Below are 27271 nucleotides of genomic sequence, written 5' to 3'. Positions count from 1 at the left end.
TTTGCGTTTTTATGTTATAAACTGCCTTGTGATCCTTGGATCGAGTGTGGCATAGAAATTAATTATGTGTATAAATAAAATAAATGTTTGACATTCACCTTATGGGGGAAAATAAATAGTTGGACAGGGCTCTATTGCAGCAAGGGCAAAACTCTGCCCTGTCAACAGAATTTTGGCAAAATACCATTTTTTTTCAGTGGGGAAAAAGGTTGTAATTTAATGGTTTCTAATCTGTTACCTGAGAAACATTCCAGCTCAGAGATACAGTATTAAACTGGATTTCAAGCATCTGTGTAGGCTTGCCTAAACAAAAATGTTTTTAAGCAGGCACCAAAAGGAGTACAGCAAAAGCACCTGCTTGAAATCAATAGGCAGGGAATTAAAAAGTGTAGGTGCTACTATACTAAATGACCGAGTTTCTTACAAATGCAGAAAAGGTACAACACGACACCTGTAGCAGTGCCAGTTCTGCTGATCAAAGTAGTCAAGTGAGCACATGTAGAGCAAGGCGATCTTGTAGGTAAACTGGTCCCAAGTTGTTAAGGGATTCATAGACGAACAGTAGCACCTTGAACCTGGCCTGCTAGCAGATCAGCATCCAGTACAAATCTCTGAGCACTGGTGCTACCGTATCAGGGGTCAGCAAAATTTTTTAGTAGGGGGCCGGTCCCCGATCCCTCAGACCCTGTGGGGGGGCCGACTATATTTTGAAGAAGAAAAAATGAACGAATTCCTCTGCCCCACAAATAACCCAGAGATGCATTTTAAATAAAAGGATGCATTCTACTCATGTAAAAACATGCTGATTCCCAGACCATCCGCAGGCCGGATTTAGAAGGTGATTGGGGCGCATCCAGCCCCCAGGCCTTAGTTTGCCTACCCATGCCATATATGCTGACATGGCTTCAATTGTGCTTGCCTGCAATTGTGCTGAAGCATTTTGTACTAACTGCAGCTTACGGGATCTAGTGCGAGGGAAGCTCCACAGAGAGCCCATTGCAGTAATCCAGCCTTGAAGTAAACAATGCTTGAACTAGTCTGTGACAAGGATTTCCTGGTCCAGGAGTGGCTGTAGCTGGCAAACCTGTCAGTTGGTAAAAGGCACTTCTGGCCACCAAGAAAGCCACTTAATTAAGACAGATTCCACCTCAATACTCAATGCCTTTTCATTAGCAGGAGATACCTGCTAGGAGGTGATACTTACTGATTCCTCCCCCTCCTGGCAGCCACCAGCACCAGTTTCCATGCTGTTCTGGAGAGTTCCCCAGCCTTCCTGAACGGCTTTTAGGGGGAAGGGGACGGGGAGGCCTCCATGTTTCCTTCCTTCAGTGTAAGTGGATCTTTGCTCATTACATATCTGGATCTAGCCCTCTCCTTGCGGCCAGCCTACCTGCGCTTTTTAGATGGCGCGAGTTATTAATGTTGATTGCAGCTGCAGTCTGAATTATATGGTGTTTCCATAGACAACAAGCATTTCCAACATCCTCCTTCTCCCTCGCCCAGTGTTCCCTGTAGAAAATGGGGTGGGTGTAACGTAAATATTAAATAATGCTAAGAATTCAGTTTTAGGGTGTTTTCATTAGAAATTGGAACCTGGTGGTGTGAAGAAATATTAAATGGAATGCTGCAGTATTACTTGTAGTACAGCTCTTCTTTTGACACTGTATCAGAAAGTCAATTTATAGCTCAAGGTTTGACTTCTTGGGGGATACAAGCCTTCTTAGTTGCTGACTTTGTTATTTATGAAGGCCAAGAAATAGAGATTTCTGCCGCAAGGAAAATCTTATTGTTTCTCCTGTTCCATACTAAGAAAAATGGTATTGGTCAGGAATTTCAGCTGAAGAATCTGATGCAGTTTGGTTTTTCTGATCCTAGAACTGTGCTTGTCAAATTACTGAGAAAACACTGCATTGGTTGTGGCTTGCAAGACACATTTTCCCACATCCAAAAAGCAATGGGAGGGGATCCAGAGGACACAGTTTTGATCCTTCTTTGTGGCCACTGTAATTCAGTTAACAGATTTGACTTGAGACCTACCTAGTTATATTCTGAAATCCACATTAGGACAATACTTTTATTAAGCCAACCAAATAGGGTGCAAGCTTTTGAGATCTCATAAACTTTTTATCGGTCTGGAGAGAGAAGAATTTGGTTGATGTTGAAGCTGTAAGAAGAACAGTGTGTGCCTATTTATCTGTTTTTGGTTCCTCCATCACAAAGTATAGTTTCTTGCAGCTCCATAGGACTGAATGGGGCAGGGAAGAGGAGGAGGACGATCCATGTACTCTAAGGAGGCGCAGGTTGGCGGGCAGGTGAAGCGACCCCTGACCGTTAAGTCCAGTAACAGACAACTCTGGGGTTGCAGCGCTCATCTCGCTTTACTGGCCAAGGGAGCCGACGTTTGTCCGCAAACATCTTCCAGGTCATGTGGCCAGCATGACTAAGCCACTTCTGGCAAACCAGAGCAGCGCACGGAAATGCCGTTTACCTTCCCACTGGAGTGGTACCTATTTATCTATTTGCACTGTGTGCTTTCGAACTGCTAGGTTGGCAGGAGCTGGGACCGAACAACGGGAGCTCACCCTGTCGACCTTCTGATAGGCAAGCTCTAGGCACTGTGGTTTAGACCACAGCACCACCCACATCCCTTGGGGGCCAAGCTAAAACAGTGTGTGGATGTTTGCTCCTTTGGGAAGAAGAAGATGCCTTTGCTGCCTTTTTGTTACACCAGTTGATGCAGTGGTACTCCAAAACTTAAAAGGGAGTCTCGAGGACACTTGGTTCTGATAAGTATTTCACCAGCACAACATAGGTGCTTGACTGAGTTATTCTGCTGGTTGAGCATCTGCAACAGATCATAGAATCATAGAGTTGGAAGAGACCACAAGGGCCATCGAGTCTAATCCCCTGCCAAGCAGGAAACACCATCAGAGCACTCCTGACATATGGTTGTCAAGCCTCTGCTTAAAGACCTCCAAAGAAGGAGACTCCACCACACTCCTTGGCAGCAAATTCCACTGTCAAACAGCTTACTGTCAGGAAGTTCTTCCTAATGTTTAGGTGGAATCTTCTTTCTTGTAGTTTGGATCCATTGCTCCGTGTCCGCTTCTCTGGAGCAGCAGAAAACAACCTTTCTCCCTCCTCTATGTGACATCCTTTTATATATTTGAACATGGCTATCATATCACCCCTTAACCTCCTCTTCTCCAGGCTAAACATGCCCAGCTCCCTTAGCCGTTCCTCATAAGGCATCATTTCCAGGTCTTTGACCATTTTGGTTGCCCTCCTCTGGACACGTTCCAGTTTGTCAGTGTTCTTCTTGAATTGTGGTGCCCAGAACTGGACACAGTACTCCAGGTGAGGTCTGACCAGAACAGAATACAGTGGCACTATTACTTCCCTTGATCTAGATGCTATACTCCTATTGATGAGGCCCAGAATTGCATTGGCCTTTTTAGCTGCCGCGTCACACTGTTGGCTCATGTCAAGTGTGTGGTCAACCAAGACTCCTAGATCCTTTTCACATGTACTGCTCTCAAGCCAGGTGTCACCCATCTTGTATTTGTGCCTCTCATTTTTTTTGCCCAAGTGCAATACTTTACATTTCTCCCTGTTAAAATTCATCTTGTTTGTTTTGGCCCAGTTCTCTAATCTGTCAAGGTCGTTTTGAAGTGTGATCCTGTCCTCTGGGGTGTTAGCCACCCCTCCCAGTTTGGTGTCATCTGCAAATTTGATCAGGATGCCCTTGAGTCCATCATCCAAGTCGTTGATAAAGATGTTGAATAAGACCGGGCCCAAGACAGAACCCTGTGGCACCCCACTAGTCACTCTTCTCCAGGATGAAGAGGAACCATTGATGAGCACCCTTTGATCATACTACACCAGTTCTCTATTGAGAAAGATACTATTGCTCCTGCTGGTTGGTATTTATTTTCACATAGATGTTTGAAGGTGGGAATGTTACTTGGCTGTTCAGCTTTGAATATGTGAAACACTGTATGTGTGGTCATGCACACAGATATAACTGCCACACAGTAAAATATATGGATGTTGTCTTGTCAAGACAACCATGCTACGCTAGGGAATGGTTCCTGAAAACCCACATACAGAAAGAACTCACTTTCACATGCAGAAATGTTATTGGGGTTGCAGAGAAAATGCTTTAGTAGAGGGATGGGGACCTTTTCCAGACTGAGCACTGCATTCTCATCTGGGCAACCTTCTAGGCATCATATGCCAGTGGTGAGCAGAACCAGAAGGAAAAGTGGGTGAAGCAGTGGTGTACGGTAGGCTAGTTTCTACAGATGCTCAGATGAATTGTGGGGGCATCTGGTAACTAGAGCCTTATATGAAAGTATGTCCTTGATGGTCTCTCAAATACAGTGCACTCCTGATCTCCTCACAAGATGGTTTCTGAATTCACCTCACGTGTTAAAGGTGCAAGCTTTAATCTTGCCTCACTTTGTCTTCTTCAAAAAATTATTTCAGTTGACTATTAGTTTTGTATGATTAGATTTCTAAGGTTCACTTTTCCAGTGCTATGATTAACCGTTTACATTTCTAGAGTGAATCCCAGCCTTCTATTCTATTTTCTAAGTGGTCCATTCCTGCCATAACTTTGCTTTGTTTTTCCTATATGTGTGTTGGAACAGTCATCCCTAGCACTCCATTCTGTATGCTTGTCTATTCATATTTTGACCAGTAAACGTCCCCACGTATCTTTCTTACGACTCTTAATTGATCAGACCTCGCCTGGGGAGGGATTGTGCAGAAGGAGCCCCAAGACACACCAAACAGTAGGATTCCAGTAATAAAGCTTTATTAAATCAACAGCAGTTGATCTAAGTTCCTATTATAACGCTGTATACTTACGTCACCTCAGCTGTCTAGACTGCTCATAGAAACAAATTTGGAAGCTGGAGTCTTGGCAGTACACCCTCTTAAAAAAAAAGTCTCACCCAACTTGCTTCTGTACTGTGCTCTTACAGCCATGTGTCTGCCATATTTTGCCACACATTGGGCATTTTGTGTGTCTGTTGCTTCAGTGCCAGCATGGCTAGGTGGCCTTGGCCACATCTCCTTGGCAACGTCTTCTGTCTCTCACGGCTTCTGGCCTGCTGCCTAGAAAGAAACTCATACATACCTATTCACTCCATTCCTCATACCAAGTGTGTTGCAGACATGTTGTCAAGCATGTCGTGTGTCAATATGCAGTCAGTATACACTGGTAAAGGTAAAGGTACCCCCTGACCGTTAGGTCCAGTCGAGGACGACTCTGGGGTTGCGGTGCTCATCTCACTTTATTGGCCAAGGGAGCCGGCGTATAGCTTCCAGGTCATGTGGCCAGCAGAACCACAGCAGCGCACGAAACGCCGTTTACCTTCCCACCGGGGTGGTACTTATTTATCTAGTTGCGCTTTGTGCTTTTGAACTGCTAGGTTGGCAGGAGCAGGGACTGAGCAACAGGAGCTCACCCCGTCGCGGGGATTCGAACCGCCGACCTTCCGATCGGCAAGCCCTAGGCTCTGTGGTTTAACCCACAGCACCACCCACGTCCCTGGTGCTATCTTTCAAAAAATTGGCGTGAGCTACATCACTTTTCAATTTTAAATGTGCTAGAAGTGTTGGTAATTTAACTCGTCAGCGTAAGTTTGCCTTCCTGTAGTTGGCTTCCTGTTTTGTTATGACAGAGAGCATAGTCATCTACTGGCTTACCTCAGGACATGACATCTGAAGCCAAAACCAGCTGATTTTCTTGACCATCCTGCTTTACCATATAGACCAGAATAAAGGCACTGCCACTATCAATCTGCAGACATCTCAGACTGCAATCTGGGAATCAAAATCCACTTAGAATAAATTTTCTTATATGTAAGGGACAGAGCCAAGACTTACATAATTTGTTCTTTGTCTTTTCAACCACAGTGATGCAAAACTAGGCTTAAGGCTGATGGTGTATTAGAATGTGCCCAGTCTAAAAGCGTGGAATCACACAGGAAAAGGAAGAGTCAAACGGGCTGGTGATTCCAGCTGTAGCAGTAAAATGCACATCTAACTTTCTGTATATTTTGTTTTTCAGTATTAGTAGAAAAGACCCGAGTACACTTCAACCTTTCAACAGCACGACTGAGAGCTTAAAACTCCTTCTTAGCTCCACAATGTTTTCACAGGCATAACGTAACAGGATGGATGATAACTGGGCTGCAAAGCCAGACAAGCCAGAAACAGTTGAAGGCAAAATCACATTTGCCAGAGTGGACTGAAGGGCATTCAGTTAATAGGATGATTCCTCCCACTGGATTGGGAGGAGTCCACCTGTTAACAGAATGTCCTCCAGTCTACTCTCCAAGAGTAGAAATTCATAGTAAATTGTTGTTATTTTTATAGACAAGCCCAGGGGGTATGTAGTGAATCATAGAATCATAGAGTTGGAAGAGACCACAAGGGCCATCGAGTCCAACCCCCTGCCAAGCAGGAAACACCATCAGAGCACTCCTGACATATGGTTGTCAAGCCTCTGCTTAAAGACCTCCAAAGTAGGAGACTCCACCACACTCCTTGGCAGCAAATTCCACTGTCGAACAGCTCTTACTGTCAGGAAGTTCTTCCTAATGTTTAGTGGGGAGGAGAGAAGTAGTGGTAATTATGTGATGCACTGAGGAAAAGAAACTACTGTAATTCTGATCATAACTCAAAAGGGATATTTTAGAATTGGAAAACGTTCAGAAAAATGAAAACAAGATCAGAGGAATTGAGTGACTTGCCTGTGAAGAAAGGTTGGAGGATTGTGAAGGGTTTTTTGTTTAGAGAAAAGGTGATTAAGAGATGACGTGATAAAAAATTATGAAATGATGCTTGGCATGGAGAAAGTGGATAGGGAAGTTTTTCTTCCTCTCTCATAACACTAGGACTTGTGGACATCCCAATGAGGCTGAATGTTGGAAGATTCATGACAGATAGAAGGCAGGCTGGTTGGTCACTGAACAGGATGCTGGACTAGATGGGCTATTGACCTGATCCAGCAAGCTCTTCTTATGATCTGGTATCGCAGGCTTTCCCGGCAGCTGATTGGCTTAATATTTTAAGCATATTTAGTCATCTACCAATTGAGAGCTGTTAGTAAAAATGCAACACTCAAGGGAAATAGGAAAAGAGAACTAATTCAGGTCTGTATTAAAGGTGTGAGGCTGAAATACCTGGACAACTTGCTCTATCACACGTGGATTATTGGAAGATTTTATACGTGTCAAAAAAAACCTCACCAACCTCTGCTATATCTAAAAAGTACTATGTATTTTGGAATGGAACACAGTTTCCTTCACAGGTGTATGCAACATGTCGCAACCATCTCTGCCACCATTGGTGTTAAATGGAAAACTACAGTGGTAATTTTCTGTTCTACGTAGCTTTGTCCTCCCTGCCTGAACAGGCAGGTTCATGACATTACTGATGTGTTTGCTGCTGTACTCCCAGAAAAGAAAGTTAGTAGCTTTTGGTTATTTTGAAAGAAATGTTCATCCAATTACATTCTACAGATTGCCACTTGGAACTGCATTGCGGCTCCTTCTATTTTCTTACCCCGGTAGCTATTTCAGGATAAATATAGGAGCCTCCATTAGTGGAATGCGAACATAGGATCTCTAAGAAGGAGATTTCTCATTTCACGTGTCCCTTAATTTCTGGAAATATTCCCCATCAGGTTAAACTTTCCAGGTTTCTGCAGGCATGAGAAGTTTGTTAATTTTGCGACTCGTCATAGGTAGCTGGTCATACGTGTCTGAGCTATAACTCCTTATCTATCTATAAAAGGATCCTGTTCTTCCGCTGTCCACAAAGGCATAGTTATTTTCAACAACTAATATTCTCCTAACAGTTTGCAGTCTGACGCAGTTCGCACTTCAAAATAAACATGCACAGAATTGTGTTGAGTTTTTAATCCTAGAATAATTTTCCAATTTCTTTATGAAGCCATTATCTGGAGAGTGTCAGTTGAGTCAAATGATGTTCAAGTCAGATTCCTACAAGCCTTTCTGCAGATTCCAAGATGTGTTCCTAATGCAGCTATATTTATCCAACTGAAAACTTGCTTTGCAACTTCTCTGGCCTCTTGGAGGTCAACAGGCATTGTTCCCCTTCTCAGTACAACAGTAAAAAACAAAATAAAAACACAAGTTGAAGCAGATCAACAGTTATTAAAATAATAATAATCAGTTGCTGCTTGTGAGACAACTCATCTTCCAGTAAAACCTGTAAAAATGGGATGAGGCAAACTTCCAATAAGTTCCAACAAAATACAGTGTTGGAAACTCTCCAAATTCGCTGGGTTCTGCATTCAATAATGCTAAAGATTTTCTTTACCCACCAGAATTGCAGCACACCCCATAGAGCAGGCTTCCTCAACCTCGGCCCTCCAGATGTTTTGAGACTACAATTCCCATCATCCCTGACCACTGGTCCTGCTAGCTAGGGATCATGGGAATTGTAGGCCAAAAACATCTGGAGGGCCGAGGTTGAGGAAGCCTGCCGTAGAGCATAAAAAGAGCTTTGCTGGATACCACCAAAGGCCTCTCTAGTCCAGTGTCTTTTCCTACAGTGTCCAGGCAGAAGCCCAAAAGCAAGACATGAAGGAAAAGCCCATCTTGGCATGTTGCCTCTGATCCCGGAGGTAGCTTATAGCCACCACGACCAGTAGCCATTTGATAGCCTTATTGTCCATAATCCCCTTTTAAAGACATCTAACTTTGCGGCTACATCTTGCGGCAATGAAAAGATCCCTGACTGTAGCCCATAAAGGAACTTTAAAGACAAACAAATTCTAAGGTGTTTCAGCACTCCTCTGTAGTATGGAGTTTAGTCTCCCCCATGCAATCGGAGACTAAACTGAAGCCTTTTTTGGTTTGAGTGTTCAGTGAACAGTCTGCACTGTTAAGTTGCTCAGTTGTGACTGCTGGAAACAACACTTGTTTATGAGAGGTTAGAGTGACATTTCTATATAATCACCTGCACTGGAATATTTATTGAAGAATTGTGAAGCCTTGAGGCAAGCAATAACGTAAAGTACATTGTTTGCAGTATGCCCCCCCCCCATTATTTTTGTTACAACTATTTGTATCTCAGCTTTCAGGATACAAATCCTTACAAGTAACACTAAAGTACATGTTTTTAAAACCACGATAAACAATTTCAACCTATAAAATGATATCATAATCCTTTCCACAGGGCTGTGGATGGTAAAATGATCCTGGGGTGGAGGAGAGTGCTACTGGAGCAGGGTGCTGATGCCTTCTTCACCTCACCTCCCTCTTTCTTGGAATATTTCCCATAGCATTGTTGGTGGTGAAATCACAAGCAGGTGTCCTGCTTGCAGAGAGGCCCTACACACAAGCAGGAGCTCACACATCAAGAGTTATTTTGCAGGCAGTTGTTGCAAGAAGCAGATGCAGTAACGGAGGCTGGGCTGAAAGCATAGGGCTATATTAATCTGTCACTCAAAACCAGTTTAAATTGTTTGCCTAAACAGGAAAACAGTGTCTGCCAATTTTGCTTTAGGAGTTCCTGGTATGAGATATGTGCACGAGTGCTTTGGAGCTTCCTGTTACAGATAGGTAGCCGTGTTGGTCTGCCATAGTCAAAATAAAAAAATTCCTTCCAGTAGCACCTTAAAGACCAACTAAGTTAGTTCTTGGTATGAGCTTTCGTGTGCATGCACACTTCTTCAGATCTTTAAGGTGCTACTGGAAGGAATTTTTTTAATTGGAGCTTCCTGTTGAGTAAGATCTAATGCTGTTCAACCTTATCACTGACTGTGGCCTTAACTTGGAAATGTAATGAATTGGGCTGCATAAGTACTGGTACCTCTGGGGCTGCAGAGCCTTTGGTCCATCTTGGCCAATGTTTCTTATTCCAGCAGTGACTCTTCAAGTTCTCGTTGTTGTTGTTTAGTCGTGTCTGACTCTTCGTCACTCCATGGACCAGAGCACGCCAGGCACTCCTGTCTTCCACTGCCTCCCGCAGTTTGGTCAAACTCATGCTGGTAGCTTTGAGAACACTGTCCAACCATCTCATCCTCTGTCATCCCCTTCTCCTTGTGCCCTCCATCTTTCCCAACATCAGGGTCTTTTCCAGGGAGTCTTCTCTTCTCATGAGGTGGCCAAAGTATTGGAGCCTCAGCTTCAGGATCTGTCCTTCCAGTGAACACTCAGGGCTGATTTCCTTCAGAATGGATAGGTTATCCCCGTCCATGATATCAGCTCTGCTAGGAGGTCTCCCCACCACCACCATGGGGTTAAAAAAAATTAAAATAATAAAACACACATCTGATATGCTAATTGCAGTCCTGAAATGAAAATTATGTCTAGTTTAGCTCTCAGTCCCAAGCATCTCCCATTAAAGGAATGCTGTGATCCCAGTGCTGATCACACACAAATCCCATGAGGCCATGTTTAAAATTCTAAAACTAGATAAACTCATTACAGTAATGCAGTTAACATTGCATCTAGCTTGACCTTGAGCCTCAGACAGTCTGCATGTAAATCACATGCTGTTAACCACTGAGGGCCAAAACTGATATGTCATTTCATGTTGCATCTTTCTTTTTAAATTGCTAATGGTAGAGGCAGGGGCCCTGATTTTCACCAGAAGGGGAGGGTTAGCTTTTTTCTCCCCTACTGCAATCCCAACAAGTTGCCTCCATGGAAGCTTTTCTCCTGGGGCTTATAGCAGGTACAGGTCAGGATCATGTTTTGCTTTTTGTTTTAAAAAAAAAAACAGGAGAAAGAAAAGAGTTTAAAACCCTCCACTTGCACCAAGGTCCTAATTAAAAATCTTCCTGTCTAATTGCTGTTTAATTGCTAATAACAATTAAAAATCCAAAGCTGCAGCAACAGTAATATGCTTAGCATCATGGCTAATTTGGCCCTGCCTGTTGCATTTTCTAAAGCAGAGGAGGGCAGACCTGAGACTTGGATATCGTTTGTGTGTTTTTTCTAGGACCTTGGTAGCCATCATTTGGTATGAAAGAAATACATTTTGGATTAAATAATTCTGAGCCCAGAAATTTGCTTTAAATCCCAAAGGCACACAAGAATCCCTTCCTAGTTACCCCAAGCTTCCCTCATTTCAACAGTACAATTAAGGCAGATGGAGTCATTTTGTTACTCCTATTATTAAACATCTGAGAGTCAGAAATTATTGATGATCTGCTGTAAATCATCCAGACACACCAGTAAATCCCAACCTACCTTCCACCCCCTCCTCCAAAGGCTAGCTGGAAGCTGGGAGGAGAAAATGTAAAATGAATACTTCCCAGGTGAGTGGGTGTTGACCTAGACAATATATTAGAAGCTATCTATGCTTGTGTATCTGTTCACATTGGGGACCAAAAGCATACACCTAGAGCGTATCAAAAATATTTTTGTTGAAGTGTACCCTTACCAGCTAAGTTTCTATCCCGTGTGTATACAGCCAGCCTCCTTGCATTGGGCTCACATTCTGCTGCACAGCAATAAAATAGAGGCTTTCTGGAACAAGCTGCACCTTCCTTCACCTAACCTTTTAGCCACTCTGCATTTGGTCTCTGACGCGTCTCCCATTTTTCCTCTTCTGAAAGCGAGACACTGCTGTGCTTCTTAGGGGGCTCTCTTGGCTTTGATTAGCTACTATTGAAGTTTTCACGCAGGCTCTGCTCTCCTTGGGCACAGCAGGTGGCCTCTGCCTTCTCTTAAAGTTCTGCTGCTCTGCTCCTCGGCTCCCCAAGTTAAAACATGTCCATCTGGTTTCGCTCCTACCACAAATGCGCACTAACAAACTTGTGGAGTACTTTCTCTGTTGAACGATCGTAGGGTATCCTGCCAGGGTAGATAATGAAACTAGATGTCCTTAATAATAATTTAAATAATAATTTTATTATTTATATCTCCACGCTTCCAACACCCAACAGTAAATGACATAGTTATAGCCAGTGCTCATTTTTCTCAAAAAAGAGGTGCCAGAACTGAGTTCCGGCTGGAAAAAAGCCCTGGTTGTGGAGTATGAGGTGCCTTTGTTGTTCAAAACCTGTATCTCTGAATAAGGTACAGCAATACACAGACCATTTACAAGGGTGAGGAAAATGTCTGACTGAGTCTGGGAAATGGAGAATTAGGAAAGCACAGGGTTTAAGAAACACAACCCAATTATTCACTGAAAGGGAATTTGTTGCCCTACTTGTTCCAGTAATGCAGGCTTGTTTGATCAGTAACCAAGTTTTTGGTCTAATAGAAATTTATGAGCACTGAAAAGAAGGTAAAGGATTTTAAGATTTGCCCCATTGGGCATAATGGTTTTCCTGCTTGGGAACTGGAAGGGACTTATCTTTCACAAATACTTCTCTCCCTGCTCCTCTGGATTTATTGGATGCACTCTTTTATGCATAATCGTGGGTGGTGCTTTTGAATTATGGTGCTGAAGGAGACTCTGGAGAGTCCCATGGACTGCAAGAAGATCAAACGTAGCCATTCTTAAGGAAATCAGCCCTGAGTGCTCACTGGAAGTTGAGGCTCCAATACTTTGGCCACCTCATGAGAAGAGAAGACTCCCTGGAAAAGACCTTGATGTTGGGAAAGATGGAGGGCCCAAGGAGAAGGGGACGACAAATGACGAGATGGTGGGACAGTGTTCTCGAAGCTGCAAACATGAGCCTGACCAAACTGCGGGAGGCAGTGGAAGACAGGAGTGCCTGGCGTCCTCTGGTCCAGGGGGTCACGAAGAGTCGGACACGACTAAACAACAACAACCATGAGTTTACTTCAAGGAACTAAACCCTGGTACATACTGTTTGCTGTTTGTGCACACAAGAATGTGTGGGATGGCCACTCAACCTTTCAGCCAAACCCACCATTGTCATGTGACTCCTGGTGGGTTGCCCAAGGGTGAATGTGTCACTTGAGCAAAAAAAAAAAAAAAGATTACTCATCCCTGCTTTTAAGCATCTTGGGACCCCTGATCCTAGTATCATGAGTAAGTGAAGATAACTTGTTGATATCTATGTTTCCTGCACCATGCATTCTCTGTCATGTCTCCCTTGTTCACTTTTTTCCTAAAGTGGAAAGTCGCAAATGTTATATCTTTTTGTTTGCCCTTTTATACCCCTTTCCCAACACTCCAGTATCCTTTTGAGATAACATGACTAGAACTGGAAGTCAGGTAGAAGTCGAAATTTCTAGTCTTCTCCCCTTGGTTCCCTGGAAGAAGGGGAAAGGAGTAGGCATGAGCCAGAGACTTGCCTCTGCTTGTTCTGGATCCTTCAAACCACAGTTTAAAGAATCCGCTGAACTGAACCTTTATCTTTTCTTATCTTTATCTGTGTGCTTCATAGGTAGCAGGTGTTGTAGCGACAATTTCTTCTAATAGTAGAGGGTCTTCTTCCTTGCCAGAATATGCTGTTCAGACCCGTTGGTTTAGTTCATGAAGGTCTTGCCTGTAAAGCTTAAAGAGGAAAGAAATTTAAAAAAGAAAAATAACTAAAGGTTTTATGGCAGAGTCTTCAATGGCTGGCTTTCAGTAGTTTATTTCTTGCTACCCACTATCCTTCTTGGTCTGCTTTCGGAAAGCTACAGGCAACAAAGGCAAGGGCTTGGGTGTTTCCTCAATCTGCAGTGTTAATGACCTGATTTATGCCATGGAAAGGGCACAAGCACCCCCTTATTATTTATGAGGGAACTCATGCAGGCAGAAAACAACAGAATGGGCTTTCACAGAAGTATTCCATTGTGCACAATGGGGCTCATTCCCTAGAATGGAACATTAGGATTGGAACTCACCCCAAAATTGGAGCACATTTTGGGTTGCTCGTACTCCATAAATATTTAGGGTTGAATCCAGTGAAATAATTTCACAAGCAGAACACTGAGGTCATAGTGGATAGCTCCAGGAAGTGTATGGAAGGAATAAGGAGAATTCCATTCTAAGGCTCATTGTGAAAGGAATGGAAAATAAAACTGACAATGCAGTAGAACCTCTACTTACAACCTCCTCTACTTGGGCCTGATCCAAGTTGCAACCGCAACAAACCCAGAAGTAAATACCAGGTTTGCTGCGATTCGCGCATGCACAGAAGCGGCTTCTGCGGTTTGCACATGCGCAGAAGCGGCTGCCGCCGCCTACACATCTACAGAGGTGTGTTGCTGCCGAATGCGCCTGCGCACAACGGCGCTTCTACCAGCGACCCAGATCGACTTATGGACGGACCTCCGGAACTAATTATGTGCATAAGTAGAGGTTTCACTGTATAATAATTGTGTTCACACTTGGAATACTGGTGTATAGTTTTGGTCACTTCACCTCAAAAAGGATATTTGTATAATTAGAAATATTTGGGAAAGTGCATCAAAAATGATCAAGGGGGTGGAGTAACTCACCTATGAAGAAAGACTGCAGCATGTGGAACATTTTAGTTTGGAGAAAAGATAAGAGGTGACATGATAGAAGTTTATAAAATTATGCAGCACATGAAGAAAGTGGCTAGAGAACAGCTTTGCTCTCTCATAGCACTGGAACTTGTGGACAGCCAAGGAAACCAAATGTTGGAAGATTCAGGACAGAGAAAATGAAGCCCTTATCCACACAGCACATAGTTAAACTATGGAACTCCCTGCTACAGGAGGCAGTGATGGCCACTAACCTGGATGGCTTTAAAACAGGATTAGGCAAATTCATGGAGAAGAGGGCTATCAATGGCTACTAGCCAAGGTGGCTGTTCTCTGCCTCCACAGTTGGAGTCAGCAATGCGTCTCAATACCAGTTTCTAGAAACCACAGGCAGAAAGAGTGCTCTTGAATCCTGCTTTCGGGTTTCCCATAGGCATCTGGTGCCACTGTGAGAACCAGGTGCTGGACTAATGGACCACTGGCCTGATCCAGCAGGCTCTTCTTATGTTCTTTTCAGAAAGCCTTGTGTGACCATTTCAGGTGCTTGCAACATTCAAATTCCCTGACATTGTACTGTGATCCTGGCTGGGTCAAGAGCTTGGACTGCACAGAGTAGATTTGTCCCCTTACGGAAGAGTGGATGCTTCTCTCTCTCTCAGCCCCCAGGATGACACACTTGCAGACACGAGCGTAGACATGCGTGCTTTAGACAGTACAACAGCACATGTAGTGCCTCCCAAGTGATTCCTTCCACGGTATGTCAAGGCTGAGACGTACTGGAGAGGCTGGGAGGCATCTTGCTGAAAAGCTGCATGCTGCATCTTCCACCCGCCAGAGCGCATGTCGGTTGAGTCACTGGCAGTTGTTGTTCCTTATTTTCCCTGCAGAAAGGAGCAGACAGAAGATGCCGTCACTGCTGTTTGCTTCTGTTCCCAGCATTGACTGTGTGTTGATGAAAGGGTTCCTTCTGCCCCCAAAGAGCTGCTTTGTGGCCACTTGCGATGATACGTTCTGAGGCTAAACATGCCTGTCCTCCACCGCTTTGTCTTTTCCTAGCTGCTTTTGGTAACTTGCACTGGAATTGGGGGGGGGGGGGGCTTGAAATATTTTTGTTTACTGGGGCCAAGCCCAAAATTTTGCTAGAACAGGAAACCAGCAGCCATAGACATCTCTTGAACACAGTTTTAGAGGGAGCACAGTAACTGGAATTATTTCAGAGCCACTTCTGAGCAGTTACTGGAGCTTGGAGAAGTGGCAGTCGGCAGAAAATAAATAAATCTGGGTGTGTGGCTTGGAAAATTAATAGGGCTGCACTTGGAGTTTTCAGTCCATTCTTGCTAAGCACTGCGGAAGTAACAAAAACATGAAGTCTCCACTTGTTTTGCCCCTGTGTGGTTCATACCCCACAGGTTAAGTGAAGTGTCATCGGAGCAGAAGAGCATCCACAGACTCCTGAAAACAAAGGAGTTAAAAGCTGTTGCATCACTTGGTGTCTGGTTCTGGCAGCAGAGATGGGCTATAGGGCTTGGGGAAGTACAGTGGTATCTCGGATTAAGTACTTAATTTGTTCTGGAGGTCCGTACTTAACCTGAAACTGTTCTTAACCTGAAACACCATTTTAGTTTATGGGGCCTCCTGCTGCTGCCGTGCCGCCAGAGCACGATAACTGTTCTTATCCTGAAGCAAAGTTCTTAACCTGAAGTACTATTTCTGGGTTAGCGAAGTCTGTAACCTGAAGCATATATAACCTGAGGTACCACTGTAATGTCTGGCCAAGTCTGGCAGAAGAGATGCAGAAATAAAAATATTTCATGCAGTTGGGAGGAGAAGCATTTGTGATTACTTGCAAAAAGTCAAAAGTGAATGAAAATACAGTTTTTGTTAAACATGTATCCTTACTGCAGCCTGCGCAGGCTGTGGCTGATGTGAGCTGCAATCCAAAACTTGGAGGGCACCTGGCTAGTGAAGGCTGCCCCCCATTTTTTTAAAGGCAGAACTGGCAAGTTACCAGCTATTAAGAGGCTGTGTTGCTTTAATCATTCAAAAGGGAACAATGCATGTGAGAAAACTGCATGTGATAAAGAGCAACAATTGCAGAACACAATCTAAGCTAAAGTACCTATAATGTTAGGTGTGTTGGAGTAGTCCTGTTGCTTAAAATGCTGTACTGTCTTAATCACAATTTTCCTCAAGCATATTCTGTGCACAGCTAAGGGGCTTGATGCTGGAAGAAGGGTTGGTTGGTGTTATGGTTGTGGCATTCTGGAAAAACCATTTCACTCCATTTCTCATACGTATTGTTGGCAGGGAATCTGTTGCTTATTCACTCTACCTCTTTCATAATCCTCTTGCAATCAGAGTTTTCCAAGTCAGGTACCTTTTTGCATGAAAGGGAGCTTGGTATATATGGAGTAAAATGGGGGGTGAGATGGAATGTTGCCACCCTTACAAAGAAGACATATTCTAATTTTCCTCCACGTTGAGGTCAAGGGTGCGTCTTCCGTTGGCAATATTCCTTGAATTTGTAATCCACATATCATTCATCTACATACAAGGTTGTCTGTTTAGTTTCTGGTGGGAAAAAGTGAATAGGTTTTGTCAGTCTGCTCTAAGTTTCTGGTGGGAAAAAGTGAATAGGTTTTGTCAGTCTGCTCTAATTTCGGACCTCAGTTTACAGTAATTCCTGAAGAGTAGCCATGGTTTGTTGGTAGCAAGAAAAGATAAAAAGTGTTCCAGCTCCTTAGGAACTGACAGGCCTATTGTGACATGAGCTTCAGGGCAGCAGCTTACTCTTTCAGATGTTTTTAAAAGAATTAAGATCATTCATAGCTTTGAAGTTGGCACTGAATGCATTTTAGAACATTTTAAATCATCAGTGGAATTCTGTTTCTCGGTAGCATGTGTTAGGGAATTCCATGGAATAATATATCCTAGAATGCAGTGTCTCGTGGATATTGTGCAGATTGCGTGGAGGAAAGAGTCTTCAGTCTTTTTTTCTTGAAAAGAACTTTAGAGCAATAAGAAAAGTACCTAAACAAGCCCCAAACAAAGGGTTAGGAAGTGAAAATTCTGTCTTTGGTGATTATAATCGGGAACCTCACAAGATCCAGTGCCCTTCGTTTCTGTGGGTTCTACATAGAAGAGCTTCTTGGTGGATTGTGCCCAGGCAAAACCTATTTATATGCGCAAGCATTTTAAAGTTTTAAGATGGAATTAGTCTGCGTTGATTCTTTTATCTGTCTCCATATGTTTGGTGAATATGCTTTGTTGTTTTTGGTATACTGTCGTTTTCATAGGTATAGATGAAGAGCAGGTAGAAGAATAATAGTAATTAGTTACTAAATCATCATCTCCTTGACATAACAGTAATGTCAGTCCGTTGGGGCCAACTCTATGTGAAGTGTTGGCATCTTCTAGGAATCAAGGTGAATCAACCAAAATATTTTGTACAGGCTGTTTACCACCTTTCACAGCTTAATGGGTTTCGGACATGACCAACGTGGAGTGGATTTGATCTAGTGACCTTGAGATGTAACTGCCCCCACTCCCAGTATTCTGTTTGCAGCCTCCTGGATGATCCATCATAGAAGTCTACAGGCCAACATTTTTAAAAGATAGCAACCTTAATTCAAAGTGAACTTAAAGTATATGGACTCTAACCTCTTGAATATAAATCAAGTATGCTTTTCCTGCCTCTCCAAACGCAAAAACCAATATGTTATCCCAGCTCTAATTTAGAAGGTACAAAACATTAATGATGTGATATCTTCCCTTGTTCAAACATAGCTGATGGTTTTCCTTTTCTTCCAACAGGATCCAACAGCAGCCTCTATATCTGACAGAGACTGTGACACGAGAGAGGGAGAAACTGTAGCTATGAATTACAAACCATCCCCCCTACAAGTGAAACTAGGTAGGTTTTATGCATATATTGAAGGAGCTCTGTGGTTTGGTTACTTGGCTATGGCAGTTGCACATACAGTGGCACCTTGGTTCTCAAACTTAATCCGTTCTGGAAGTCCATTCCAAAACCAAGGCACGCTTTCCCATAGAAAGTAATGCAAAACAGATTAATCCATTCCAGACTTTTAAAAGCAACCCCTAAAACAGCAATTTAACATGAATTTTACTATCTAACAAGACCACTGATCCATAAAATGAAAGCAATAAACAATGTACTGCAGTCACACAATCAATCAGTAGCTGAACTGGGTTCCACACAGTCGCAAATACAAAAAAAAAAGCTGCAAAAACAAAAACGCAAAATAAATAGCAAAAACAGCGTAATGCTCAAAACGGAACTGTGGCACTCAAATTGGAAGCGAAAAACTCAAAACGGAGCATGTTCGGCTTCCGAAAAAAGTTCACAAACCGGAACACTTACTTCCGGGTTTGTAGTGTTTGGGTTCCAAGTTGTTTTAGTACCAAGGCGTTTGAGAACCAAGCTGCCACTGTACTTAATTTCCTAGAACTTGTCTCCATTTTGTTTTCTCCTTCTCTCTCAGCCTCTCAGGGCAAATGTATCCTGGCAACATACACTTGTTTCACCATCATCTCATTTCTTTAAAGAAACCTTGGAACTGCATGTGAGAGTTGGAGGGAGGGGGTAAAGAACAGAACTCTTGGTACCCACACTAAGCTGCAATTCTCAGGATTTGGGCTAGAGGAATCCATGACAATTCATCTTTGTATGAAGCCAGTATGATTTACCGTATTTTGCGCCCCATAAGACGCTCCGGCCCATAAGACGCACCTAGTTTTTTGGGGGGGAAATAAAGGGAAAAAATTATTTCCCCCCCAGGCGCGGGGCTGGGGCACCCCGAGCTTCCCCCGACCCCAGCCCCCAAACAGGCAGCTCTCTGCAAGCCGTGGGAGCCCAGCGGTGGTTCCCGCTGCTTGAGGAGAGATCCGCGAAGCCTGCAGGTGCTGGGATCAGCGCTTGCAGGCTTCGGGATGCCTGCAACTCTCCCCAAGCAGTGGGAACGTTCCCGCTGCTTGGGGAGAGATCCGCGAAGCCTGCGCGTGCTGGGATCAGCGCGCGCAGGCTTCGGGATGCCTGCAACTCTCCCCAAGCAGTGGGAACGTTCCCGCTGCTTGGGGAGAGATCCGCGAAGCCTGCGCGTGCTGGGATCAGCGCGCACAGGCTTCGGGATGCCTGCAACTCTCCCCAAGCAGTGGGAACGTTCCCGCTGCTTGGGGAGAGATCCGCGAAGCCTGCGCGTGCTGGGATCAGCGCGCGCAGGCTTCGGGATGCCTGCAACTCTCCCCAAGCAGTGGGAACGTTCCCGCTGCTTGGGGAGAGATCCGCGAAGCCTGCGCGTGCTGGGATCAGCGCGCGCAGGCTTCGGGATGCCTGCAACTCTCCCCAAGCAGTGGGAACGTTCCCGCTGCTTGGGGAGAGATCCGCGAAGCCTGCGCGTGCTGGGATCAGCGCGCGCAGGCTTCGGGATGCCTGCAACTCTCCCCAAGCAGTGGGAACGTTCCCGCTGCTTGGGGAGAGATCCGCGAAGCCTGCGCGTGCTGGGATCAGCGCTTGCAGGCTTCGGGATGCCGGCAACTCTCCCCAAGCAGTGGGAACGTTCCCGCTGCTTGGGGAGAGATCCGCGAAGCCTGCGCGTGCTGGGATCAGCGCGCGCAGGCTTCGGGATGCCTGCAACTCTCCCCAAGCAGTGGGAACGTTCCCGCTGCTTGGGGAGAGATCCGCGAAGCCTGCACGTGCTGGGATCAGCGCTTGCAGGCTTCGGGATGCCGGCAACTCTCCCCAAGCAGTGGGAACGTTCCCGCTGCTTGGGGAGAGATCCGCGAAGCCTGCACGTGCTGGGATCAGCGCTTGCAGGCTTCGGGATGCCTGCAACTCTCCCCAAGCAGTGGGAACGTTCCCGCTGCTTGGGGAGAGATCCGCGAAGCCTGCACGTGCTGGGATCAGCGCTTGCAGGCTTCGGGATGCCTGCAACTCTCCCCAAGCAGTGGGAACGTTCCCGCTGCTTGGGGAGAGATCCGCGAAGCCTGCACGTGCTGGGATCAGCGCTTGCAGGCTTCGGGATGCCGGCAACTCTCCCCAAGCAGTGGGAACGTTCCCGCTGCTTGAGGAGAGGTCCGCGAAGCCTGGAGAGCGAGAGGGGTCGGTGCGCACCTACCGCTCTCGCTCTCCAGGCTTCAGCGAAAGCCTGCATTCGCCCCATAAGACGCACCCACATTTCCCCTTCATTTTTGGAGGGGAAAAAGTGCGTCTTATAGGGCGAAAAATACGGTAATGGTGTACACATACAACACTCTTTCTCCTCCCCCACATAAAAACCCTGTTATACCAAAGACCTAGTCCAGTATCCTTTCCCCTCACAGATTAGAAACCAGCAAGTGGGACAGGGGGACAATAGCCCTTCTCCTACTGCTAATCCTCAGCAACTGGTATTCAAAGGGGTAATGCCTTTGATCCTGAAGGTGGAATCTAGCCATCATGCCCAGTAGCCATTGAAAGACACATTCTGTTAGAATTCCAGCTCCATGATTGCAGTCATGGGATTGTTGTTTTTCACATGACGGTGTATATTTTAACTCCACAGAGTGGGAAGTGACGGAGACAGGATGTTTGTGTTACTGTGTTCTGTGAAGTGGGACTATTGTCCTTTGTTCTGCAGTGCTCCGTGTGTGTTTATATGTAAATAAAATAGTTTAGCCAAAATGCTGAGTTGCTGAGGTCTGTTATGCAAACTGCGCAGACTCTGCGGATCCCTAAGTGTGCCGGTGTCAGTTGGCATCAGTCGCTGTGATGTTCGGGCTGAAGAAAGCTTTTGTAGCTCCTGAATGAATGACCAGGAGGGAGAGAACATGCCAGTTGGGCATGTGTCTCTACCAGGATCCTACTCAAGTGTAGGACAAGCTCCTGACACATTCTCCATGAATCTGTCTAGTCCCCTTTTCAAAACATTCACATTTGCCTTCTCCTCATTTCATGGTGAATTCCATAAAACAATATACCATGAGAAGAAGTATTATCTTTTGTCTGACTGACCGACCGACCATTCAGCTTCATTGAATGACCCCAGGTTCTAATATCATAGGAGTGGAAGTAGTGCCACTGATAGGAACCACCACAGGTTTTACCATTTTATTAATTTATTTAATAAAAATTTTGCACCGCTTGATTGTAAAAAACAAACAAACCTCAATGCGGTTTACCAAAAGGTAAAACACTTAAATTGATGAGAATTCACAGCCATACTATGTGGTGGTGTTGTTGTTGTTGTTGTTGTTTAATCGTTTAGTCATGTCTGACTCTTCGTGACCCCATGGACCAGAGCACGCCAGGCCCTCCTGTCTTCCACTGCCTCCCGCAGTTTGGTCAGACTCATGTTTGTAGCTTGTAGCCATACTATAAAGCACCCAAAGGTTGAAATACTAAAACAGATTAAAATTACCTCAACTTTCTAAGCATCAGGATATGCTTGTCAAAACAAGAATGTTTTAAGCAGGTGCCAAAAATACAGTTAAGGCGCTTGCTTGATCTCAAATAAGCAGGGAGTTCCAAAGTGCAGCTGCTGCCACACTAAGCGATAGAGTTCTTACAAATGCAACCATGACCTACTATTTGAAATTGATGTACTATGCAAAAGGCATGTAAATAGATATGTCTCTAGTTGCTGTGGGTCACTGATAATATTGCAACCTTGAAGAAACCTTCTTGTTTGGATGCCTTGCTTGTTACCCATATCGGTAGGATTTTCCTTGTTGCCACTTCGCGGCTTCTGTTTGGTCATCACCCCTCCTGCCCCCATTTATTTCTACTGTTATTCTGCTCTTATGGAGGCCTTCCAATGGGGACTGATAATTTTATGTTGTCTGTTTGCTTTGGCATTTGTGCTTATTTTGGGTGACAGGTCATTTTTAAGGATAGGCACCTTGTCATTTGTTTGGAAACTTATATGGTAAATGGTAAATGACATAGCCTTGGGAGTTAGAGGCAAGAGGGCTCATCTGAACAGATGCAAGGCATGAAATTAATAATGGCAAGCCAATGAAAACATGTCAGAGCTAGGAAGGGACAAAAGGTATCAAAATCCTTCTATAATAACAAACGCCTTTGAAAGTCCGTTTTGTAGAGCAGCAGACTTGGGGGCGGGGAGCAATTCCCAGAACTGCACAAACTGTTGTTAATGAAGCTTATGCAATCTTAAGTAGACCTTCTGGTTTCTAATGAAATCTGTTGATTCCTGGTCACCTCTACTGAATATCATGTGCTTAACTTGTAAAATGCATATTATAACTCCTGTAAAAAGTGAAGATCTAGTCCTAGAAGGGAAAGGGAAAGCAGGTGAGATTTTTCAGATGTAACTCACTATGCTAAATACTTTGCATTTACATAGCATATTAACTTACATGCATTACCTCAGTAATCATTAGACGGGGAGTAGGACGCTGTGGGTTAAACCAGAGCCTAGGACATGCAGATCAGAAGGTCGGCGGTTCGAATTCCCGCGACGGGGTGAACTCCCATTGCTCAGTCCCTGCTCCTGCCAACCTAGTAGTTCGAAAGCACTTCAAAGTGCAAGTAGATAAATAGGTACCGCTCTGGCAGGAAGGTAAACGGCGTTTCCGTGCACTGCTCTGGTTCACCAGAAGCGGCTTAGTCATTAGGAAGAACTTCCTGACAGTAAGAGCTGTTCGACAGTGGAATTTGCTGCCAAGGAGTGTGGTGGAGCCCAGAGGGGGCAAAAAAGAGGAAGGAACGCGCCACTGGGGACCAAAGTGTTTGCTATACAAATCTATGGCGCCACTGCGTTGTCCTTACTGTGAGCAGTTCTGGTCGCCTCGCCTAAGAACAGATGCTGTAGAATTGGAAAAGGGTCAGAAAAGAGCCACCAAAATGATCGAGCGGTTTCGGCAACTCCCCAAGGAGGAAATGTCACAACTTTTGGGACTTCTCTGTTTAGAGAAAAGAGGTGATAGGAGCATGTAAAAATCCTGTATTGCATGGAGAGAGCAGATGGAGAAAAAGTTCTCTCTCTCTCGCACGATACTGGAACTCACAGGGACATCCAATGTAGGCGAATGTTTTAGGACATATGAAATTAAGTGTATAAAAACTGCTGCCTCTCTCAGCAGGTACTTTTTCTTTTTTAAATGCCTCTTATAGAAAATTATGGGACGCGGGTGGCGCTGTGGGTTAAACCACAGAGCCTAGGACTTGCCGATCAGAAGGTCAGCGGTTTGAACCCCCGTGACGGGATGAGCTCCCGTTGCTCGGTCCCTGCTCCTGCCCACCTAGCAGTCTGAAAGTACGTCAAAGTGCAAGTAGATAAATAGGTACTGCTCCAGCGGGAAGGTAAACGGTGTTTCCGTGCGCTGCTCTGTTTCGCCAGAAGCGGCTTAGTCCTGCTGGCCACATGACCCGGAAGCTGTACGCCGGCTCCCTTGACCAATAAAGCGAGATGAGCGCCGCAACCCCAGAGTCTGCCACGACTGGACCTAATGGTCAGGGGTCCCTTTACCTTTAGGGAACCTCCAGATGTTGTTGGACTGCAGCTGCTAAGGGCCCCAGCCAGCATGGCCAGAGGTTGAGTTGTCGCCCAGCAGCTTCTAGAAAGCCACAGATACTTCATTCCTGCCTTAGCTTAGCACAATCCTGTGTAAGGTTCAGCATTATTTGTATGTTGCAACTCTGGGATTGAGGCCGAAAGTGTGATTTGCCTAAGGCTACCACATGAGTTTGATTTGAACTGAGGGTTCCAGGTTGGCAGCTCCGTCTCTTGTAGCATTTAGATTTTTTTCCCCACACCTCCCAGTGTGGAGCATGACTTTCACTCCTTTAAGTATGGGAAATCCATAGATCAAGAAATGCCCCCCAAGGTTTGAACTGAACAATGCCATGAAATTTTGTTATATCTTGCAGGATGAGTTGAGTCACCCCAAGTAATTATGAGGCCTCCAGTGCTGAATTGCTACAAGCTTGTCTTGTGCTAATATTGGAACACTAAAGTATTAAGCATTAGGGACTGCCAGTTGTAAACCAAAATTCCTTCTCTTGACTATGTTATCTGCACTACAGCTACTTTAAAAGTGCTTTGAATGTCTTCATAGTGTGGGTAAAGCACCTCTTTTAGTGGTGATCATATCAGAACATGAGCTGGAAAGCTGCAACTAAATGTGTATGTACATTGCAAGAAATTAATATTACTAAAGCCCTGGTCTGTTCGGTGTGTCCTTCATTTCCACGCGTCACCAGGAGCTGTGTTAACATGTGAAAACCTTCAAGCCATACAGTCTAGAAACATATTTGTTTCAAAATGAAAGCCAAAGTTCACACATTTCAAGCAGATAGTTGTGCACTGAGCTGTCCGGTTCAGAATTGTGTAGGCACATAATTCCCCTTCCCTCCCATGAAGTGGTTGTGTTAACTCCAGGCTTCAGTGACCTCAGGTTAATGGATTGTCTCTGCTTTTCAGAGGCTGTCTTTGCGGATGTCAAAGGAATGATATGTTTGGGGAAGTAGAAAGGAGGCGGCAGAGACTGACTTGCACATGTCATGTGGTGGTCTTGTCTATTGAATGGTATTGATCCATCAGGGGTACTAAATTGCTCTGCTGACTGGAAGAGGAAATAAGGGAAGGAAATACTAATCATTGTCCATTCAGAAGGTGACACAGTTCCAGCATTCAAGATAATGGCCTCATGTTCATGTCTTGACAGTTTGAAATCTTGATTGATGCACCCCTGACTTAGGAAAGGGAATGTGCACCCTCCTCCTTGCATCTCCCAGTTTCCCAGACCAAATGCTATTTTTCCTCAAGAGTACCTATGCGTTTGGCCATTATGGGAAATAGAATAACCACCACAACTGTATCTAAGAGCAGGTATTTGAGCATTGCTATGAACCCACCAACCACCACCACCACCCCGCTCCCCAAAAAAACTCTATGAAATGCTAATAACATAAGAAAAACCTCCGGCCAGTGGCCCATCTGTTGGGATACTGCCAGGGAGATAAAGTCCATCATGGCCCCAAGCCGTTTGCCGGACGATCCATCGACCTCTGGTAGGCACGCAGTATCATTGATTAGCGACATGAGTTTCTAGAAAATAGCCCAACATCTAGAGCTCATGCACACTCTGTCAGCAGATAATGCACAGCCAAAAGTTGCACTCAGGAGAGCATTATTTACAAGCTTTATTCATCGTTGATCAGAACAGAGAAAGACATGACTGCCTGCGTCAGTGTCTCCGACAGAGAGAGAAAAAACGAAAGCAATAGAAACATAAACATCCTGTGAACAGGACATGCGCAGACTCTCTGACTCACAAAGCCTGCTCCCTTTTAAGGTGGAACGGAAATATCCTAACACCATCTAGTCCAGCATCCTGTGCTCTCAGTGGCCAACCAGGTGCCTATGGGAAGCTAGCAAGCAGGACCTGATTACAACAGCATTTCCCCCACAAGACATTCCCAGCAACTGGGATTTAGACATGGAGGCAGAGCAGAGCATAGCCATCGTGGAGTCTTTTACTCCATAAATTTTGTCTAATCCCTTTTCAAAGGCATTCAAGTTGGTGGTTAAATAATGCCTTTGAACAGCCAGAGTAAAGTTCAGAAATGGATTTGATAGCATAAGAAACCTGTAATGGTCCATCTGGTAACAAAAATGTGAAACATCAGGAAAATCAGCCTGCTTCTTTGAAGATTAAAAAAGGTAAAGGGACCCCTGACCATTAGGTCCAGTCGTGACCGACTCTGGGGTTATGGCGCTCATCTTGCTTTATTGGCCGAGGGAGGCGGCGTACAGCTTCCGGGTCATGTGGCCAGCATGACTAAGCTGCTTCTGGCAAACCAGAACAGCGCACAGAAACGCCGTTTACGTTCCCGCCGGAGCAGTACCTATTTATCTACTTGCACTTTGAAGTGCTTTCGAACTGCTAGGTTGGCAGGAGCAGGGACCGAGCAACGGGAGCTCACCCCGTCGTGGGGATTTGAACCGCCAACCTTCTGATCGGCAAGTCCTAGGCTCTGTGGTTTAACCCACAGCGCCACCCACATCCCTATTTGAAGATTAGGCAACCACTGTATCACCAAACTTAAAAATGACACTGGGGAATTGCAGGCCTCTCTGCATGATATCTGCGCTCAGTGAATTGCACTAGTAAAGCTAGATTACGAATAGGTAACTGTCTAAGCAAGAATCAAAGAAAGGTAAGAAGACTACCTTCACAGTGGTGGGAAGTGAACAATTACACACACACCCATTTGCATCCCCTTTGGGATTGCTGCATTCTGCTTATAAATCATCTGGAGTTAGATTGGGCAGTAAAATAGTAAAGTTTTTGGTGGCATGAATTATTAAGTATGCCAAAACCTTGAAAAGACACAAAGAAGGGGGGGAAATACACTGGTACATACAATTTCTGGATATGCTGTGGACATACTCAGAATCTTTATGAAATCTCAGTTTTCCAGGGTCAGATTCAGGTCCCCCATAAGGCATAGTGAGGCAGCTGCCTCAGGCAGTGGCATGTTGGAAGACAGAGCTATGTGCCCTTTGCAACCTCCACTTCACATTAATGCACAATGTATGGAATTTGCTGCCATGTGATCACTCCTTTGATAGCTTTCAGAAGGAATCAGACATATTTGTGGAGAATAGGCAATATCTACCCCATCAACGAAAAGTGCTATCTCTCGTGGGTGGACTAGACGTGAAAGGAACAAATTTAGGGTTCCCTATGTTGCTTAGGGCTTTATACTGTGTACATTCTTAGATTAGAAGTGGGGGATTTGTGGCCCTCCGGCATCCCTTACTGTTGGTTATGCTGGGAGCTGAATTTCCACGATATTTGGAGGCCCTAACTTACAGCTTCTCTGCTCCAGTTCATAGAAG

At 44.8% G+C, this 27271-nt stretch overlaps 1 protein-coding gene and 1 long non-coding RNA gene across 3 annotated transcripts in view; both read left to right on the top strand.

Annotated features, from left to right (window-relative positions):
• Positions 1-27271, top strand: part of LOC308597395 — a 228871-nt gene that overhangs the window by 176657 nt on the left and 24943 nt on the right. The gene's annotated exons all lie outside the window — the stretch shown is intronic.
• FAM219A (family with sequence similarity 219 member A) overlaps positions 1-27271 on the top strand; it is a 66630-nt gene that overhangs the window by 14416 nt on the left and 24943 nt on the right. For both annotated transcript variants that reach the window (XM_081213258.1, XM_081213257.1), the window contains exon 2: positions 18219-18318. In XM_081213258.1, the coding sequence (XP_081069384.1) occupies positions 18219-18318 (100 nt within the window). The remainder of the gene's footprint in view (positions 1-18218; positions 18319-27271) is intronic.

This window comes from Podarcis bocagei (assembly GCF_964188305.1).
Source record: "Podarcis bocagei genome assembly, chromosome: 11".
NCBI lineage: Eukaryota > Metazoa > Chordata > Lepidosauria > Squamata > Lacertidae > Podarcis > Podarcis bocagei.
Note: the sequence above shows the minus strand (reverse complement) of the source record. Positions and strands in the feature narration are given on the sequence as shown.